Genomic DNA, 20,719 nt, shown 5'->3' on the forward strand with positions numbered 1-20,719 from the left:
TGACAATCACTGACGGGGTGACAAGTGACGATGATTGATGGGGTGACAAGTGACGATCACTGATGGGGTGACAAGTGACGATGATTGATAGGGTGACAGATGACAATGACTGATGGGGTGACAGGTGACGGTGATTGATGGGGTGACAGGTGACGGGCGATGGTCACCGATGGGTGACAGGTGACGGGCGATGGTGCACGGCGGTACTGATGGCAGTCTCTGGTGACCGGTGAACTTTAGGCTATGTTCACATGTGAGCGTAGCGTTCGCGGGCAGAATCACTGCGATTCTGCCCGCGATCCAGAAATCATTGCAAATCGCGGGACGCCTGTGCGTTGCCCGTGATTTGCAATAGCACCCCAAACGCTGTGCGATGTTGCAGCGATTTCCGCCTGCCGAATCGCGGTAACATCGTGCAAACAACGCATGATGCCCCAAAGAAGCTCTTGTACCTTTTTTGGGCGTCATGCGTTGTTTGCACGATGTTACCGCGATTCGGCAGGTGGAAATCGCGGCAACATCACACAGCGTTTGGGGTGTTCCTAGGTAACACAGAGCCACCGACATGACCGTCTGATTCCGGGCTTTGCTATTGTGATCGGCTGTGTCATTGGAACACAGCCGATCACGTGGGAAACAGCCATGCCCATTGGCTGTTTCCCCCCTTCCGGTGACGGGGTGTGTCTCGGGGACACGCCGACACCGGCAGTGCAGGGCGGCGTGCACACGATCGCGTGCCTGCCCTGCTTTAATGGGATCACGTCATATGACGTCCGCCCAGAACAATGGCTGCACCGTCCCGCCGTCATTTGACAGCGGGCGGGCGGCAAGTGGTTAAAAAAAAAAACAATAAAAATGACATAAATCTTTCCATTAGTTAGTAAACGCAATAACTTTTGCGCAAACCAATCAAAATACGCTTATTGCGATTTTTTTTACCAAAAATATGTAGCAGAAAACAAATTGGCCTAAAATGTTAAAAAATTTAGATTTTTACATTTTTTGGGGGGAATTTCATATAAAAAAAATGTGAAAAATATTGTTATTTTTTCAAAATTGAGGCTCTGTTTTTGTTTATAGCGCAAAAAATAAAAATCTCACAGGTGATCAAATACCACCAAAAGAAAGCATTGTTTGTGGGAAAAAGGACATCAATTTCATTTGGGTACAGCGTCGCACGACCGCGCAATTGTCCGTTAAAGTTACGCAGGGCCGAATCGCAAAATAGGCCCTGGTCTTTGAGCAGGAAAATCCTCCGGGGCTTAAGTGGTTAAGAAAAATGTGAACACTTCATAGTATATCAGATACCAAAGTCCAACCATACCGATTTCCATGTATGCATACTTCGGAGAAAAGAACAATAATAACAGCAACAAAATGTTCCTGACATAAAAAAAAGAGCATTGATATGTCTACGTCACTGTTTATAAAGCGTAATTTACCGCCACTTTACATATCTTTATATGTTATATTATTTTTTTTTCTCTTCCCCCCTTTTATTACTATGTGATATGTAAGACACTTGTTCGTAATGACATATATTTGCACAGCTCTGATATGTTGTACTTTGGTTTTGTTGTTTGTTGGCTTTTTTCTGTTTACAAAGCTCAATAAAACGTTTGTATTTGAAAAATGTGTTTGTTACTGTAACCTATAGGTAAAGATCAGATTACATTTCTTTAGCCATTTATTTAGACATCCTGGTCATTTCAAAGGGGCCTTAAGCTCATTCTTGCCACTGTGAGTAAAATAATTTCTTGATAACAGTTTATTTATACATATTTATTTATTTTTAGAGAATGAAAATGACCTTGCAAAAGTAAAGGACAGATTGAAAAATGCTGATGAGAAAAACCAGGATATGATCCGAGCTCTGAACAATACTTTTGGAAAGTTATCCACAATGCCTAATGGTATGTATGCATTTGTGTATTACTGGCTTAAAGTTGCTGTAATTAAGATGGTGTTCAATTAATTAGATGAAAGTTTCACTTTCTTTATCACGCACTGTGCTAAAATGTGCAATATACAAATTGATCTTGCATTAATATGCTGCTGATACTGTGGTTTGTTGAAACAGGATAATAAATAGAAACAGCACAAAAAATGTTCACGTGGCCAAGGGCATAACTATAGCTAAAGCGGATCATGTAACTAACTAGCAAAGGAGGCCCAGAGATGTTTGGAATTATGCAAAAAGCCATAGCTTTGGCAAATACATTGTGATGAAGTGAATATGCTTAAAGTTTGGAAGTCTCTGTGCTCCTAATGCCTAACCTGTGGCACAAGGGCAGCATGCAGTTCGCTAGTTCCTATAGTGCGGCCACCAAACTACAGCAGCAAATAGACGGACATTTTCATAACTAGGTAAAGGAAAATATACAGTATATGAAACTGGTTTCTATCATCTAAATGATTTGGCTTACCGTAATTTATTTACACATTCCTAATTTTTTATGCCTTCTTTTTTTCTTTTCTCTTTCTGTATATATTTTTTTCAGATGTTTTATATTGGTTTTTGCTGAGAGAATTATCTAATGTGGTGGCAGTAGTTTAAGGGTCCTTTCACACGGTCCGCTGTGCGGTGCGGATCATTCTCTGCTCAGCAGGGATCGATCCACCGATCCCCGCTGAGCAGGGGGATGACAGCTCCGTCTCCGCACTGTGTGCAGAGAGGGAGGTGTCGGAGCCCCGCTGTCCTCTATGGGGGAATCGGATGAGAGAGGATCGATCCCCTGGATGGATGTAAAATAGGGTTTCCATCCGTCCGGATTTCACAGAAAGGATCAGATGCGGATGGCAGCGGGTGTCAGCGGACATGTCTCCGCTGTCCCATAGGGATGCATGGAGGATCCGATCAGATCCGCCTAAAAAACTGACAGGCGGATCTGATCAGATCGTTCGTGTGAAAGGAGCCTAAGGAGGTTGTAAAGGGTGCCGGTTTGTAAAGGATCATTAATGGTAGTAATCTTTAGCAGGCTCTTTGAACATGGTCCTAGTGTCTAACATTCTCTGGCAGCATGTCCTTAATAATTGTCAGGCATGTTTATAGCATAACTGCAGTCTTTAACCATTACGTGTAGCATGCCCACATCCTTTGCTCATCTATTGCAGTTTGTCCAGTCACTCAATGCTTTTTGTATTGCATATATTGAACATTATGTTAGGACATTTGGTGATGTTGGGAGTTTCATCTGAGGCTCCCTTTATCAAGCAAGTTGACAACCATTGCTCTAAGCAATTTAGGTTTAAAAAATAAATATCTATCACTAGAGAAATTAATAATTTTGTTTTAGCATCTAATCAGGCATAGTTAAATGCCTAATAATGGAATCTAATCAGATTCTTACTGCCATATTTCTGGCGCAAATCCAAATTTCTGCTAAATACCGGAGATTTTTTCTATTAAACTACTCTTTTTATATTAATGCTTAGCAATGACCATTAGCATCCATTGTGGCTGAATTTTTATAGTAAAATAAACGATAATATAAATAAAGAATAAAAGCAAGCAAATGCTTTAAAGGCAATATTACATGTTGTAGACCTAATTTCATAATTATTATGATACATTTATTTTCCCATAACACCGTAAGAATTTTAGGGAAGACTCTTAAGAGCCACATTCAGCCATTTAATACCAGAGGAAATGTCACTGTAATGTGTAATGAAATGAAAAATTTCCAATTCAAGGGAGGATAATGTTAACATTCAATTGTGAAGACATTTTCTTGTATCCATTCTCTGTCTTCACTTGACACACATTTGTCTGTAATAGATACAATGGTGAAGATTCAGACTGCAAAAGACAAAGCCAAGCAAGCAAATGATACTGCCAACGATGTTCTTGCACGCATCAAAGATCTTAATCTGAATCTCCTGGGGTTGAAACAGAACTACAGTGCATTGAAAGAAGACATAGCTAAAACCAATGCTGTTGTAAAAGATCCAGTTGAAAATGGTAAGTCTTAAATATTTTACTTTTGTATTCAAGTGCAGCTACATATCAAGTTTCCAAAAAATGAGAATAAATTGTGAAACATTCTGATTTGCAAGGCTGCAATCTTCTGCTGACATCTTCTGGCCACTCAAATTTTTGAACCCCTTCCTCCCTACCACACTATACAGTTTCTTCAACAACAAATTTAGGTTACTAATGGGTATAAAAAAAAAAAACTGCAGACACCTAGAGGTGTCTATACATACTGATAGCAGCTTTTAGTTCCATTTTTCTGCCAGACATTCCTATTGGTCAATGAGGCAGACCATTATAGTAAGAAACAGGAGGAAGCAGAAAATTCCAACACTACAGAAATATGTTCCAGCTTTACCGGTCAGGACAGACTTTCTTTTGAGCAGACACTGAAAGCTTCTGCATGTATATTTACATGTCTTTAGGTGTCTGCATCTTCTTTACCTATCAACAAATTTGTTTTTGTTAAAGTTAGAGTCATCTATGTTGGATGCATGTTATAGGCATCTGTCTTAGTATAGGATTCATACATGAGAATGGGAACCATTCAATTTGCCGGGTCTGTCTTTTTGGAAGGCAGTTTTTATCAATTTACCAAATTTAAAGGGTAGTTCCACTTTTGTGGAAAAAGAAAATATGGCAAATAATAAAAAAAGAATATAGCATATACAATTGCTACACAAGCCATACTGTAATTTAATGTTTAAAAAATTACATTTCCAAACTGCAGCACTGTACTTTTCTGTAAAATGTAATGCAATATACTGCAATCTAGAGGCATCCTCTACACAGTTGGTGTACGGAACAACCCCAAAATATCATTTTCTGCCTGTGAAGACCATTTCACTAAGATATAAGTCAAGTTTATAGGCTCCCTCTTCAACAAAATGTAATTTTTAGTGAGATACTCCCTAGGGGTTTACTTCTAAAGGAATGCAGACAAAGCAACTTTTCTCATCAGAACATATAACGTGCACCAGCAGATTCAAATGTAATAATCACTCCTGTTCAGAAACAGTAACCAAAAGACATAGTGGAACAAACAGCTATTTCTGCACCCCCCAGATCTTGCCATGAATTGCAACAGAGTTTTAATCTCCTTAGATGGGCCTTTTATAAATATCTCCATCTCAGACACATTTTAAAATCTATCCCACAAGCTGGTCTTACTATATCCATGGAAATACTCTCATACTTTAAAAACCCACCCAAGTCGAGTAAAGTAATATCGTACTTTTACTGCATGTGTGCAGTTCCTGCACAACAAAATAAATTGCTATCTATGAAAATGTGGCAATCTGAACTTTTGAAATCTTTTCAGGAGCTTCAGTGGTTCAACACAACCCAAAACCTCTTACAGGCTGCACATCACATTGGGAAATGTATCTTAAATTACTACAGTGATGGTATTATACCCCAGCATGTTTATTAAAAATATTATTCTCCTATTCTCCTGAATGCTGGAGAGACTGTGGTGTTATGTGTATGCTCATGCATATCTGGGGACTATGCCCCAAAATTTCTTCCTTCTGGGACTGTTAATGTCACGTACCTGGTAGGTGAGCCTGATGTGTAGAGGAGGGCCTCTCATACAACTCCGGCTCGTGGGCCTCTGATAGTGAGACAGCGGCCACAGGAGCACGGTGACGTAGGAGTTAATGTAATCAGTCCAGAAGTAGCGTGGCCGCAGTGAGCGGGCTGGTATGAGGCTGCTGGGAGCAAGCTTGCTGGGCTGGAGTTGTAGCAGGCCGGATGAGCAGGGTGCAGGGTCAAACAAGCCAGGTAGGTAATGGTCGGGCAGGAAGGACATAGACGATAGGCAGCAGAGTAATCGGGTCACAAGCCGGGTCGGTACCAGGAGAGCAGAAAGCCAGGATCAACAGGCAGGAGCAAAATCCAGAAGACAAGCCTGGGTCAGGGTAGGAAGAAGACAAGCACAGGTTAGAGACAACAAGCCGGATCAAGATCAGAGGTCACACTGAGTCAGGAACAGTACACAGGAAGCTGCAGACCAAACAGCAATGAATCCATGCAGAGAGTCAGTTTAAATAGCCAGTTTGGCGCCATCAAATGGCGGGAAGTTCCAACTACCTTATGGACCAGACTTCTCTGACAGTTAAACTATGAGCGGTGGCCGAAATCTTATAAACCATTTATAATTCATGGCATGATAACATCTAGGAAACCTATCCTAGTAGCCTGGAAACAGAAGGACCCCCTGACTTTGTAATGTCCCACAACAATCTTAATATGCAAACTCAATTTGAACTTATGTTTGCTCTTAAAAATGGAAAGTGGACTTCCTTCTGGCCACACTGGAATATCTGGCTGCAACATACATCCTTTAAGGTTCACTTATAGAGACGGCCCAGAAACGCCTTCCCTTTTTTGTTAGATATCACCACTCTTGGTCTTTATTTGCCATTTGTATAGCGGCAATGTCCAATACATTTTGCCATACTTTAAGTGTGGTATTCAATCTAACTTAAGGTTGCTGTATGATTCTCACCCTCTACCTGGATGCATATCTGAACAGTTCTATTTTTTCACTTTGTTACCAGGTCTGAGTCCCCCTCCTCCTTCTCCTTCTCTGCTTTTACCAAACCCCTGCTTGTTCAATCTATAAATTGTAACCATATGTGCCTCTTACTCTAAGTTTTTCAAGTTTGTAATGTCCATTTAGACGTATAAATAATGACAATCTTTGCATTATCTATCTCCAAATATGTCAATAAATATGATTGAGGCGAAAAACTATCTACTCCAGAATACTGCTCTCCCAATTCCTATACTCTGCCCTGTTAACCCCTTTACTTTACCCTGCTGACCACTATTATACTCTACCCTACTGACCCCTGTACTCTGCTCTACAAATTATTGACCTTTGTACACTGTCTTACAAATTACTGGCCCCTTTACTCTTCCCTGCAAAATGATGACCTCTATACTTTTCCCTACAAACTACTAACCTCTGTATATGACCCCTAAATTCTGCCCTACATACTATTAACCCTTGTACACAGACCCCTGTATTCTGCTCTAAAAACTACTGGGAAGGATCTGTCATTTAGCAATGGTAGATTTTTCATGTCACTTTGGCAGGAGTGCATTGCACTGGTGCATAACTCCACATGCATGTTTAAGGTATCGCACAAGCATGTTATCTAAAAGATTTGTGTATTTCTATTGTCGCCCTTTAAGCAGTGCAATATTGGTATACAGTATATTCTGAGTATCGCAGAACACAGCTATCAATGCTTTTTTTTTTAACAAAAGCCTATGAAATAGCCTTATAAGAGGACAGAAAATTAAATTACAAGATTCAGCTCCTGTAGGCTTAAATGGGAATGGAATGGGAATGTCCAGTGAACCAAAATGTGCTTGGTTTAATCATCAACAGCGTTAAACTCTGAATTTAACTTTCAGTTCCATTTTATAGACAAACACAATTCTTGCTGTGACTGGAAAATCTCTCTTAAACTTACTGAAATCTATACTTTAATTAGAAGCACTACACAGGTGCAGGCATTTAAAAGAAAATGAACCTTTTTTTTACAGCAGCCATTAAAATAAAGGGTGATTGATTGCTATAAGTTACAGTGCTTTGTGCATTCCCATTGGAACTATAAAATAAAGATCACCTTCTCCACGCTTACTGGATCAATGTAAAAAAATGAGAGGAATAAACACTTTCACACTCTTTTGCTGCACCTTACTCGATTTCCTATTAAACCATTCTATAGTCTATATGAAGTCTGTAATTGTAAAACAGGAATATGTAGCAAAGAAAGGACCCCGCCCAGAGAAAGGTTGTTTTTCCTTCTTGTCTTGAGTCAGAATAAGAGAAAAAGCTGATTTAGGGTGATGTGAAATTTTTTTTTAGAAAAAAATAGGAATAATTTATAAAATGGCAAAGTCCATCATAAAAACAAACACAATTTGCCCAGTGACCTTTTGTTACAATACAGTGAGGCCCCGTTCACATTGGGGCGATCCGACTTCCCCAGGCGACCACACAGGTCGCGGCGCGCTGCTCGCACCGCGACCTCGGAGCGGCCGGCATGGACTTCATAACATTGAAGTCTATGCAGGTCGCTCCGGGTCGCCCCAAAGAAGCTCCGGACCCTTTTTCTAAGTTGGAGCGACTTGTGTCGCTCCTGTTAGAACGGGTCCATAGCTTCTGTATGGAAGGCAACCTACGGCGACCTGGCAGGCGACCAGGTCGCCTGACAGGTTGCCCCAGTGTGAACGGGGGCTAAAAGGTTTAGGCTTATAATTCCTTGTTCAAGTTGTAAAAAAAACATGAACAATTCCCTCAAATGTAAATACTGTAAGTGTAGTTTTAGATGGAACAGATTATCATACCATGGGGTATTCTAGTACTTTATCTTCTACTTTTATACCATCATTAGTTTTTTTTCTACTTGTAATTAAATGTAAGGAACTCTTTGCTGCACCATGAAGCATAGTTAACACCCCCAAAAATGTGTGGTCTTTCTGAAAAGTCATCAACCACCTGTCTATAAACATCCAGCATTATGCCATTTACAAAAGTTCTCTGCTTTAAGAGCCACCACCTAACATTGAGTGTTCCTGGTAGCTTTAAATCCTTTCACTGAAAACTCAGGTCCAAATGGATGATCAGGAGTCAGTCAGTGTGATCAACATATGTTCTCTGACATAGTAATCACATGTAGGTTGGACGCTTTACTGGAAAAAAAAAAAAAAAACTGTAAAAAAACAGAAACCGTCATGAAAGGGTAGCAGTGTATCTAAACTTAAAACTTTTTGTTTTGGATACAATGGAAAAAGGTTAGCACTTTTATCAGGTTTTTAGTGCTGTTTAAGAATCAGCCTCTCTAAAATTTTGATTTGTCACCAGAACAACAGAGCAGACATCTTCCAGTGGAGTGCCAAGAGAAGAAGTGAAGCAAAATATCCCAAATTGCACACAGCTTGCAAACAAAACAAAAAAAAAAACTTCCCAAAAACTGTCCCTAACTCTATCCAAAACTATAAAAGCTTTTAGCATTATATACCTGTATACATTAGATGGGTAATAAACTACTAATTGGATAGGTGTGTCACCAATTGCCTGTTAGATGAAACTAAATCATTTCTTTTTTTGGATTTTATGGTTTCTTAAATGTAATGCAGTCATTCATTCTAGCTCAAACTTGATATTAACATATGAAAAGAAGAGTTTCATTTTTCCTTATAGAAATATTCTTATTATATTATCAGACAAAAAAAAATCTAATATAAAATACATATTAAGTACAAAATGAATAATTCAGTTTTCTTTTTATTTTTAAGTTCAATTATTTTAGGAATTTGACAATGTTTAAACTGTTCTGTGACCTTGAATTGCCATTAAAATGAATACTTTGAAAGCGCATGCACGGGCGGCCGGAGTGGATGGAAGCCTGAACCGCTCCGCACACTCCTGACACAAACAGCATACAATAGCGGCCCTCTCTCCCTGCACACTCCGGTACAGTGGTGGGGCAGTGGGGGGACAACATGGAGACCCGCTCCATGTCATCCAAGTCAGCGGGGAAGACCCAAACCAACCCTCGCTACTTGCCTTGTGCACCTGGGAAGGGACCCAAGATGCCAACTTGCTCCAGCACACACAGAGGAAGGGGGCAGCTACAGCCACAGCCTCAGAGAGATAAAATGTAAACCCCTGGCTCAGAGACATGCAACAAGGATCCCCCAAGGTCTATTCATTCTCAGATGAGCCAGCAGACATTCCGTACGTCCTTTCCAGCCCTGCTAGATCCCTCTCACAGGCCTCTATGTAATCTCCAGGCCATGCCTCCCACACCTCTTCTGCTCTTGACAGGAACATAGCAGACACTTTCCTCAGCCAAACCAGTGGACAGGATGCAGATGCTGATAGCCCTGAGGGGTCTCCAGCTCTTCTACCTGCACCATTACTATACTCCCCTAACACTATTCTTCTTGACCGCTTTGCTGATATGCTGCAGAGGGAATTGGAGAAAGCTACCACTAAATCAGCCTCTGATTTAAAACAAGACTTCCAAGCTTTCGGATGTTGTCTGGACAGCATTAAATCGAAAGTTGATGATACTGTCCACAGAGTGGTGCAAAATTCCTCTATGATCACTGATCTTCAAGATCACTTAGAAGAAACTAACGCTAAAATTTATGATCTTCAGAATCATGCCAGGCAGTATAACTTCTGTATACAGGGATTGCCAAAAATGGTTAAAGACCTCACTTCTATCACTTACTCCTTAAAGCAATCTGCTGTACCAGATATTGATGAAATCCACATGGAGATTGACTGCGTACACAGGGCCTTAGTTCCCCTAAAACCTGACGGGCCCCCTGGAGATGTGATTGTGAAGCCTCGTTTCTTCAGAGTCAAGGAAGCAATCATGCGGTTTGCTGTAGCCATCATTCGAGTATGGCCTGGTCAGCAAGTGGTTAAAGATACCTGGTAATCCTGTCATGGAAGTCTTTGTTCATTATCATTTATAGGTGACAGTGCTCCGTTTTTATCTCCCAGCTATGTTCCTGCATTGTCACTATGTCACATTTAATTCTGGTGTTTAATGTAAGTGGCCAATTCAAAACAGATCATGCAGACATAGTCCACTATTGTCAACATCAGGAAATCTGCCCTGTAGGCAGCCATTACAGGACTGCAGGTGTGTAGACAGGAAGTGGCTTCAAAAAGGCTGCATGAAATTACCATCACTAAGATGCAACAAAGGGTGAAAAAAACAAGTAACTATCATTTAGTTTGTTTTGCATCTATATTAGAGGAACCTACATACACAACAAGAGTTAGGCTACACTTTTCCACCTTTCCCCTCATATCACACAACAACTGAAATAACAGTCTGTGCCTTTTTACTGGCCTTTTTATATGGGGTTGTGTTCATGTAGGCAAGCTGCTTCCTGGGTCAGAGAGCATGTTAGGCATTATTGGAAGGCCTTTCGATGTTGCAACAAATGCTCACATAGTTGAAAAATGGTCACAAACAACAAATCAATACTTATAAATAGACTCTTTGCAAGATCTGCTTTATCCATTTTTTACTATTTTATTAGCAATTGTCATTCTAGCCCTAAATTTAGGGAGGCATTTCTTTATTCTGTGTATTAATACCTTTGGGCTCTATTTCAGCTATGTACTTCTCTTTGTATTGCAAAAACTCAATACATTCCAGTAAGTGAGAAAAATGGTGACAAAAGTTGTAACACAAGTTATTCATTATCCATAATTATCCATCCCTGGCAAATGACCACTAGGGGTGGGCCGAACACCCGGTAAACATCCTGCAAATTTAGGTGTTCGGTGAATGGCCGAACAGGCAAATGTTTGGCCTGAACTCATGCTCGGGCCAAACCATTCATCCATCTCTAATGACCACATTTAAAGTGAATTGCAGTTTATACAGGCACATTTGCTTTTTTTCTTGTTAGAACGTGTTAGGTTTTATTGCTGTTCATGCGCCTTTTGTGATAATTCCCATCGATTTCTGAATGAGAACACTGACAGCAAATAAAACTTTGAAGAAAGCCTAAGCCTTCAGTGTACTATAAGAATGTTGCTTCTGATTGCGGCTTTGGTCTTCCACCTCCAGTCAAAGAAGGGAAGGAGTAAAAGAAACTCTCCCCAACTGGTACCAATAAAAAAGCAACAATGGCAAGAAATCTCCATTTGGAAGTCAGCATTTGCTGTTTTACCACTCAATCTAAAACAAATCATAAATAATGTATGAGGTTCTAGTATATGTGAACCCTCGGATTTTATAACAACCCATTCTTTCTAAAATAGAAATGAAAGGCAAAACATTTGTGTAAACATATGAAAATATATATATTTCCTTTTCTCTTCCTTTTCTTTATAAGTGATCACATACCCTCTGCTCTCAGCTGCATAAGGAGTTCATAAAGCTAGGGTAGGTGAAACAGCACCACATTTGCCCTCCCAGTAAATTGCTGTTGGGAGGGGGGTGCGTAGCACAAGTGTAATCATTGTAGTAAAACACATGCTTGATTCCCAGCACAGCCCAAAACTGACCATGCTGTGCTTTCATACCTAGCATGGTCAGTTTTTAATGGAAGTTGAAGTTCAAGCATATGTACAGAACAGGGAAGCCCAATAATTATTAAAATATATTTTTTTTTTGCACAAAGATATAGTCTGAAAGGGTGAAGCAATGTCATAGGGAGCTGTGATTTGGAAACTGAGCAAGAAAACTGCTAATTTTGCAACAAAAAAGCTATTTATTTATAATATAAAAAATCTTTTGGCACATTGCGATGGCTGCACATCAAATCAGTTACAGTTTCATATAATATTAATAATGATATAATTCTCTCTAATGTTTTTTCCAACTAATGTGCAAATTATAAACATGTATATAGTGCTAAACACCAAAGGGGCAGCTGAACACAGACTGGTTCCCCCTCAGTAGTGTAGAGGCTACCAGTCACACCAAATTTAAAGTTCAATCTAGGGGATGTGTTTTTAGTATTTATTCCTTAAAACTTTATCAAGAGAGGTGTTGAGGATCACAGGATACTCCAAAATGGCCAACACCACCAGCAAACAAACTAGCTTCTCTCTAGTCTTGCAATATCAGATTCTTTGCTTAGGATGTTGGTGTATCCACCCATCTTAACTGTCAGTCCCCAGTAAGATCCTTACTTACAATGTCCTAGGAGCTATCTGCCACCAACTCTTCTTTGTTAGATCCTCAAAGAGGAAGACAACAAAGTCCTCCTTCAGGCCTGGGCTCTAAAACAGTGTCCTTCAGTAGGTATCCCTTTTTTAGCTGTCCATCTTGGTCCCTTAGTGCAGCAAATGCTGAGGCCCAATTGGAGATTTCTTGTCTTAGTGATCCTTCTTCTATGGGCAGCAGCCCCAGAAATACTGAAACCCTCCCTGAGGAGGAAACAATCTGCCCAGGGCTCCTACACATTTGTCATCTCCCAAGCCCACTTCTGGATTCCCCTTTTTAGGGATTGGCTAGGGTATGATAAAATATTCACATGATGGTTTGAATATCCCTCTCTATGCTCTGGAAGCTTCTTCTAGAGGCAGGGGGAAACAATCAAACTCTCAGCTCAAGAACCCTGTGCAGACCAAATCTATCAACAACCTCTCCACTCACTAAAGTGGACAATAACTAAGTTTACCTAATAGCCTAACTGGGAACAACCACCCAAATCACTCTAGTGGAGCCAATAACTAAATGTACCTAACAGCCTAACTGGGTGGAGGCTACACATACATATAGTAAAATCCAAAGGAACATCTGAAAGCATCTAGTATAAAGTGAGAAAAAAAATATGCTCCTGCCATACACTGTGACTTGGTCAACTGCACTTTCCAGACCAGGAAGAAACAGAAATAGAAGACAAAAATGTACCTAGAAAAAAAAAAAAAAATAGAGGAGCCTATTTAAAGGTGTTTGCAAATGTGTGCCAGCATTGCAGCAAAGCATTGACAAAAACTAGTAGGGGTTAAAAAATAAAAATGTTGTTTCTTTTTTTTATTTTTTAAGAGAGATCTCCAGCCATGCCAAATTAAGACACCAGTTCCGCTCCCTGCTGTCATGGCCAGTTAACAAGTTTTGGCCTGAGGCTGATCATGTTTGTAGCTCATTATGCAGTGTTTCCAGCACAACAGTAAAGCATCATTAGGGCTTTCAAAAATAAAAAGCACTCCCCTAGCTAGACAACTATGTAATTGTTATTTAAAATCAATGTAAACACCTTTAGCGTTGTAAAAAGGCATCCCAAATTCCAAATGGATGTTATTTTATTTCTGTTAAGTCTGAGGAGCACATTAACCACTTCCCCACTACTCACTGTGCTGCTACTGCGGCACAGTGGCTCGTTATCGTCTGGTGACGTAGACCTACGTCACCAGACATTCCTCGCTCCCGCTGTATTCAGTCACAGCGGGAGTCGGGCCAGGGAAGGAGAGGCGGTGATCACCGCCGCTCTTCCCCGATCGTCGGGGATCGAGTGTGGAGATCCGCCCGCTTGTGTAAACAAAGCGGGCGGATCTCCTAAGTGACAGGCAGGGTCAGATTGCAGGATTCAGCATAGCTGAACCTGCGATCTGTCCCTGTGTCACATAGTCCCCTCCCCCCACACACGTTAGTAAGCACCAGGCATACATTAACCCCCTGATCACCAATACAAGTTATCACCGATACAAGTTATCTGCCAGTGTAATTTTTACAGTAACAGTGCATATTTATAGCACTGATTACTGTAGTAATGTCACTGGTACCCCCAAAAGTGTCAAAAATGTCAGTCAAGGGTCCGATCTGTCCGCCGTAATGTCGCAGTCCCGCAAAAAAAAATTGCAGATCGCCGCCATTACTAGTTAAAAAAAAACAATAAAAATTACATAAATTTCCCGTAGTTAGTAGCTGCGATAACTTTTGCGCAAACCAATCAAAATACGCTTATTGCAATTTTTTTTACCAAAAATATGTAGCCGAAAACAAATTGGCCTAAAATGTTAAAAAATTTAGATTTTTTCATTTTTGGGGGGGGGGAATTTCATATAAAAAAATGTGAAAAATATTGTTATTTTTTCAAAATTGTCGCTCTTTTTTTGTTTACAGCGCAAAAAGTAAAAATTGCACAGGTGATCAAATACCACCAAAAGAAAGCTCTATTTGTGGGAAAAAAAAGGACATCAATTTAATTTGGGTGCAGCATTGCACGACCGCGCAATTGTCCATTAAAGTAATGCAGTGCCGAATCGCAAAATATGGCCTGGTCAGGAATGGTGTAAAATCTTCCGGTCTTAAAGCAGTTAAAAATACGCTCAATGAGAATTTTTTTGTCAAAGACATGTAGCTAAATACATTTTGGCCTAAATATATGACAAAAATTGAAATGTAGAAAAATATTGTTATTTTTTTTAAATTGTCACTTTTTTTATTAATATCGCAAAAAATAAAAATCGCAGAGATGATCAAATACCACCAAAAGAAAGCTCTGTTTGTGGGAAAAAAAGGACGTAAATTTTGTTTGGGTACACCATTGCATGACTGCGCAATTGTCAGTTAAAGTTGCACAGTGCCGAATCGCAAAAAGTGGCCCAGACGTAAGACAGCAAAATCCTCCGGTGGTAAAGTGGTTAAAGTGTTACTAAACCCAGGTCCCTGCATTCACTAAATCTGGTCTCCCACAGTACACTGAATATGGAAATTAGTTTGTTTTAGTAAATATAAACTGCTAAATACCTTTTCTCATGAGCAGTATAAAGCAGTCTTGTAACTTCTATCAGTGCCTAGTTAAAGCTTGTAGGAGGAGATTTCATACTGCACTGGCTGTCCTATAAGGATACAGGACCCCTGATCCTCTGTCTGGACATTGCTGATTGGCCCTGTGATGATTACACGCACTCTCCAAGAAAAAAAAAACCCTCTGGCAATACACACAAGCTGAGCATGTGCAGCCTGACGACATTTACTCTGTTTTAACATAACATGTTTTGGGGGCAAGATGGGGAAGGTAGTAAAAGACATAATTAAAAAGTTTTTTTTACACAATGTAGAGGATGAACTCCTTAGGTTCCACAGTGAGTATAACAAGCATGCTTTACTGCATATACACACTGATTTTACTGTTGTAGATTTATTAACACTTAAAGTTGACCATATTACTTTCAGGATGCTGGAATAGCAGGGGCTGCGTTTGATAACTTGCTTTACTATTTATAATGCAAAAGAGCAATCTATTTAGTGAAAGTCTGACTCTGAACTACAATTTTACCAGCAGGGGATGGACCTGGTTTTACGCAACACCAGAGATTCATCTGAAAGGAAACATCTTTGCAGTTCCCAATAACTCAGCCTTAGATGCTAATTAGATATTTTTTTGTGAGTTTATATTCAAAGTCAGTAGTAAAAAATGTTTTACTTAGAGAATAAATCAGAATTTCTTTGTATATTTAGAGAAGATTTTTGAAAAAGTAAAATTAGAAAACCTAGAGGATATTTTTTTAAAGATATATGAATGACTGAACTTAAATATTGAAGGACCTTGGGTTTGTACACCACACACACATACACGCACACGCCATATTATCTGTCTCTGGCTGGGCTAAACATCTTTCTTCAATATAATGCAACAAAAATACTTTTATTTTATTTCCCTGCACATGATTGGAAAGTTTTTGCAAAGTGAAATTTCACCACATATACCAAGCTTGGGGGGGGGGGGAAGATGGATTCAGCTGCAAAGTACAACTTCCTTTGCAAATTGAACATACGATTTTTTACCTTTAGTAAATAAACCCCAAAACATACAAATACAATATTGCACATTATTAGCATTTAGATGTGGTGGTTGCATTGGTTTTCTTACCAGTCCTAGACTGATAACACCCACTCACCTTTCTCAACAGAAACATGATATGATCACTGTACCCCCCCCCCCCCCCCCCATGTTGCCCATAACATAAAGGTGGCTCTGCAGTTTTTTAGGAATACCGCCCGTACCTCAAGCCAGGCCAGAGAGGCATCAGGAGCTTAGAGAAATTAACAAGTGGGTGAGGACCTAGTGCAGGAAGGAGGGGTTTGGGTTCACATAGAACTGGACTGACTTTTTGGTTGATTACCAGCTCTATAGCAGGGAAGGACTGTACTTAAATGGGGTGGGTGCAGCTTTGTTGGGTGAGAATATGGCCAAATAAGTTGAAGGGGTTTTACACTAGGTGGGGGGGAGGGGGAGGATAGCAGGCCAAAAAAACAGAACTGCTTATACATTTAAGGTTCGCTATTTTTTAAAGGTCTTACAGGACACCTTCGAGTGTCAATTGGTGGATGCCCCAACTAGAAATAAAGCTCTGCTTGATCTACCACTTACAAATAACACAGATCTGATTTCAGATGTGAAAATAAGGGATAACCTAGGAAACAGCTATCACAGAGTAATTACATTCAGCGTCAATTATAGGAAAAGGAGGCATGAGGGTAGTGCTAATTTCAAAAGAGCCATCTTTTCAAAACTGTGCTATATATTACATTAAATTAAAAAGGGTCACATTCTAGAAACATTAAACACTTGGGAAAAATGAGAGTAGTCTAAGAAAATATAAAAAATTCACATTAGCCAGTGTATTCCAGAGGGCTAAACTTTAGCAAAAAAAACGCATATAAAGGAGAAAAAAGTGGACTTTAAAAAATATAAGGCTGAGGGGTCATCACGGGTGTTCCAACATTACAAGGAATACAATAACAAATGTAAAAATGCAATCAGTGCAGCTAAAATAGGCTATGAGACAGGCATAGCGGAGGAGAGTTAAACAAAATCCTTCCAAAAAAGTTTAAATATATTAATAGTAAGAAAGCAAGGTCAGAGCATTAGGGCCCAAAAAAGGATGATTAGGGGATGATTGTTTGATTTTTAAATTCCAGACCTAAACTGAAAAAGTTGCTCACAATTTTAGCTATGTTTTCACTCTCAAATAAAGCATTTAACCAGTTGTTGAACTCCTTAGGTTCCACAGTGAGTATAACAAGCATGCTTTACTGCATATACGGACTGATTTTACTGTTTTGGGTTTAATAACACTTTAAGTTGACCATATTACTTGCAGGATGCTGGAATAGCAGAGTCTGCGTTTAAACAGTAACTTGCTTTACTATTTTTAATGCAATAGAGAAATCTACTTTGTGAAAGCCTGACTCTGAACTAACAATTTTACCAGCAGGGGATGGACCTGGTTTTACGCAACACCAGAGATTCATCTGAAAGGAAACATCTTTTCAGTTCCCAATAACTCAGCCTTAGATGCTAATTAGATAATTTTTTGTGAGTTTATATTCAAAGTCAGTGCTAAAATGTAAAAATGCAATCAGGGCAGCTAAATAGGCTATGAGAGAGGCATAGCGGAGGAGAGTTAACCACTTGCCGACCGCCGCAAGTACATATACTGCGGCGGTCAGCCCCTCACAGGCAGAGTGATGTATCGGTACGTCACTAGCCTGTGAGGCTCTGGGGAGCAAACGCATGCCGCCGGGGGCGCGCTCCCGCACCCGCGTGGTCACGGACCCCCCCGCGCGTGTGACCTGCGGACCCGATGTCCGCCGGTCACTCAGCGTTCGTCGGGGTAGAGGGAGAAAGGCAGGCGACTAGTGTAAACAAGCCGCCTGTCATTCTCCCCTGTGTAGAAACAATGATCATATGGTTCTACTATGTAGGACCGTTGATCATTGTTCCTACAGCTCAAGCCACAGCCAATCACAGTTAGAATCACGCCCCTAGGGACACACACAGCCCCTCCCTCTCAAATAAAGTTAACCCCTTCACTGCCAGTGTAATTTTACAGTAACAGTGCATATGTATAGCACTGATTACTGTAGAAATGTCACTGGTAACCCCAAAAGTGTCAAAAATGTCAGTCAAGGGTCCGATCTGTCCGCCGCAATGTCGCAGTACCGCAAAAAAAATCGCAGATCGCCGCCATTGCGCGTTAAAAAAAACAACAAATATCTTTCCCTTTGTTATTAAACGCGATAACTTTTGCGCAAACCAATCAAAATACGCTTTTTGCGATTTTTTTTTACCAAACATATGTAGCATAAAACAAATTGGCCGAAAATGTTAAAAAAATTAGATTTTTACATTTTTTTTTGGGGGGGGGGGGGGGAATTTCATATAAAAAAATGTGAAAAATAACGGAAAATTGATATCAAATACTTACCGTAATTTTCCTTTCCTGATGGACTCCATGGCAGCATACGTTTGGGTAGGCCCCGCCTCCTCTCCTACCTCATAGGACCCCACTCCCATAAATCTTTGCTCCCTTTCAGCATCAGTGTTCTGTAACTAGCCTACTCAGGAATTGGGAGGGGACTCCTGCTGCCATGGAGTCCATCAGGAAAGGAAAATTACGGTAAGTATTTGATATCAATTTTCCGTTTTCCTGACAGACTCCATGGCAGCATACATTTGGGAAATAACTCGCTATACACTCCCGGGTGGGAAGATGCTGAACAAAGAAACTTTAATTGGCACTGTCAAACTGACAAGACTTGAACGCCAAAATTAACGGAAGATAAAGCAGCAGGTTCAAAACAATAATGGGAAAGAAAAGTATTAACAGATGACCAAGATGCTGCCTTGCAGATCACGTCAGGTGCGACGTGCTTGGAAGCTGCCCAAGACGTAGCGATGCTTCTTGTAGAGTGAGCTGTAATCGCCTCTGGAGGAGCCAAGCCCTTTGCTCTATACGCCCATTGGATAGCCTGAACGATCCACGCAGCCACTGCTCTGGAAGATGCACGCATTCCCTTCTTTTTGCCATGTAGCAGAACGAAAAGGAAATCCGATTGGCGGAAGGAGGATGTGGCCTCCAAATATTGACTTAGAGTGTTGCCCACGTCTAGAGGATGGACTGAAGAATTCTCAACAGTTCTGAAAGTGGGAAGAACTATCTCAGCATTTTCGTGGAAGACAGAGGTCACTTTTGGATTTGACCCTAGCATAGGGATAAGGACCACCCTGTCTTGAAAAAAGGTCAAAAAAGGTTCTTTGTGACCCAAATTGTGTATCTCGGAGACCCTCTTAGCGGAGGAAATGGCCACCAAAAATGCTGTCTTCAACGTAAGTTCCTTGATAGACATGGAAGCAACATCCTTTGAAGAAAAAAAGTCCAAAACTAATGGAAGATCCCATTTTGGAAATCTCGGCCTTCTCTGAGGCCTAAGCCTGACTGCTCCCTTAAAAAATTGCTGAATCAGATGATGACTTGCCCACTGAATTCCGGTGAAGGCTGAAATGGCGGATACTTGCACCCGGAGAGAACTAACCGAGAGGGACAGATCCAGACCAGATTGCAAAAAACTTAAAATCTGCTGAACAGTAGGTGTACCTACTGGACCTGACCTCTGGGCCTGATGACTCACGAACCTGGCCCATATCCTTTCATATACCCTGTTGGTGCTGGGTCTTCTTGAACTCATGAGAGTCGGAATCACCTCCTCTGGACATCCGAGAGCTTCCAACCTCCCCCTCTCAAAAACCAAGCCCTGAGGTGCAGCCGTGCAGGGCATGGGTGCAGAGTAGGACCCTGAGACAGAAGGTCCGACCTGAGAGGTAGAGGGATTGGATCCCTGAAGCTCAGAAGGGACAGCAGGGGAAACCATGGCCTGTTGGGCCAGAAGGGGATTATTGCCACGATCTCTACTTCCTTCATCTTCAGTCTCCGCAGGAATTGGAGTACTATTGGTACTGGTGGAAAAGCATAAGCAGACTGGAAGTTCCACCTGTCCGTGAGGGCATCCACTCCGAAAGCTCGAGGATCTCTGAATCTCGTGTAGTACTTCCGAAGCTTCTTGTTGCGTGGACTCGCAAACAGATCCACTTCCGGTGAAATCCCCAGGGACAGCACCCAGTTGAACACCTCCTGATGGAGGGACCACTCGTTGTTGTCTAGTTGGAAACGGGATAGGAAGTCTGCCTCCACATTCAACACTCCCGGAACAAAGACAGCTGAGAGATTGGCCAGATGATGCTGAGCCCATGTCATGATCGGCTCTGTTTCTTGGAGGAGAGACAAACTGCGTGTTCCTCCCTGCCTCTTGACATAAGCCACTGCCGTGGTGTTGTCCATCCTTAATAGCACTGAAGCCCCCTGTGTTAGATGGTGAAAAGCCTGGAGTGCTTTGAGGGCAGCTCGTAGTTCTAGAACGTTGGACACCACTCCGTGACCTGGGAAGTTCCATC

General features: G+C 40.9%; 1 protein-coding gene across 4 annotated transcripts in view; it reads left to right on the top strand.

Moving 5' to 3' along the window:
- The window catches only part of LAMA2 (laminin subunit alpha 2), a 1,405,743-nt gene that overhangs the window by 1,200,413 nt on the left and 184,611 nt on the right, over positions 1–20,719 (top strand). For all 4 annotated transcript variants that reach the window (XM_082249565.1, XM_082249566.1, XM_082249567.1 and 1 more), the window contains 2 exons: positions 1,797–1,913; positions 3,779–3,961. In XM_082249565.1, coding sequence (XP_082105691.1) covers positions 1,797–1,913; positions 3,779–3,961 — 300 coding nt within the window. The remainder of the gene's footprint in view (positions 1–1,796; positions 1,914–3,778; positions 3,962–20,719) is intronic.

The sequence above is a fragment of the Pelophylax lessonae genome (genome assembly GCF_965119305.1).
Source record: "Pelophylax lessonae genome assembly, chromosome: 3".
In the NCBI taxonomy this organism is placed as follows: domain Eukaryota; kingdom Metazoa; phylum Chordata; class Amphibia; order Anura; family Ranidae; genus Pelophylax; species Pelophylax lessonae.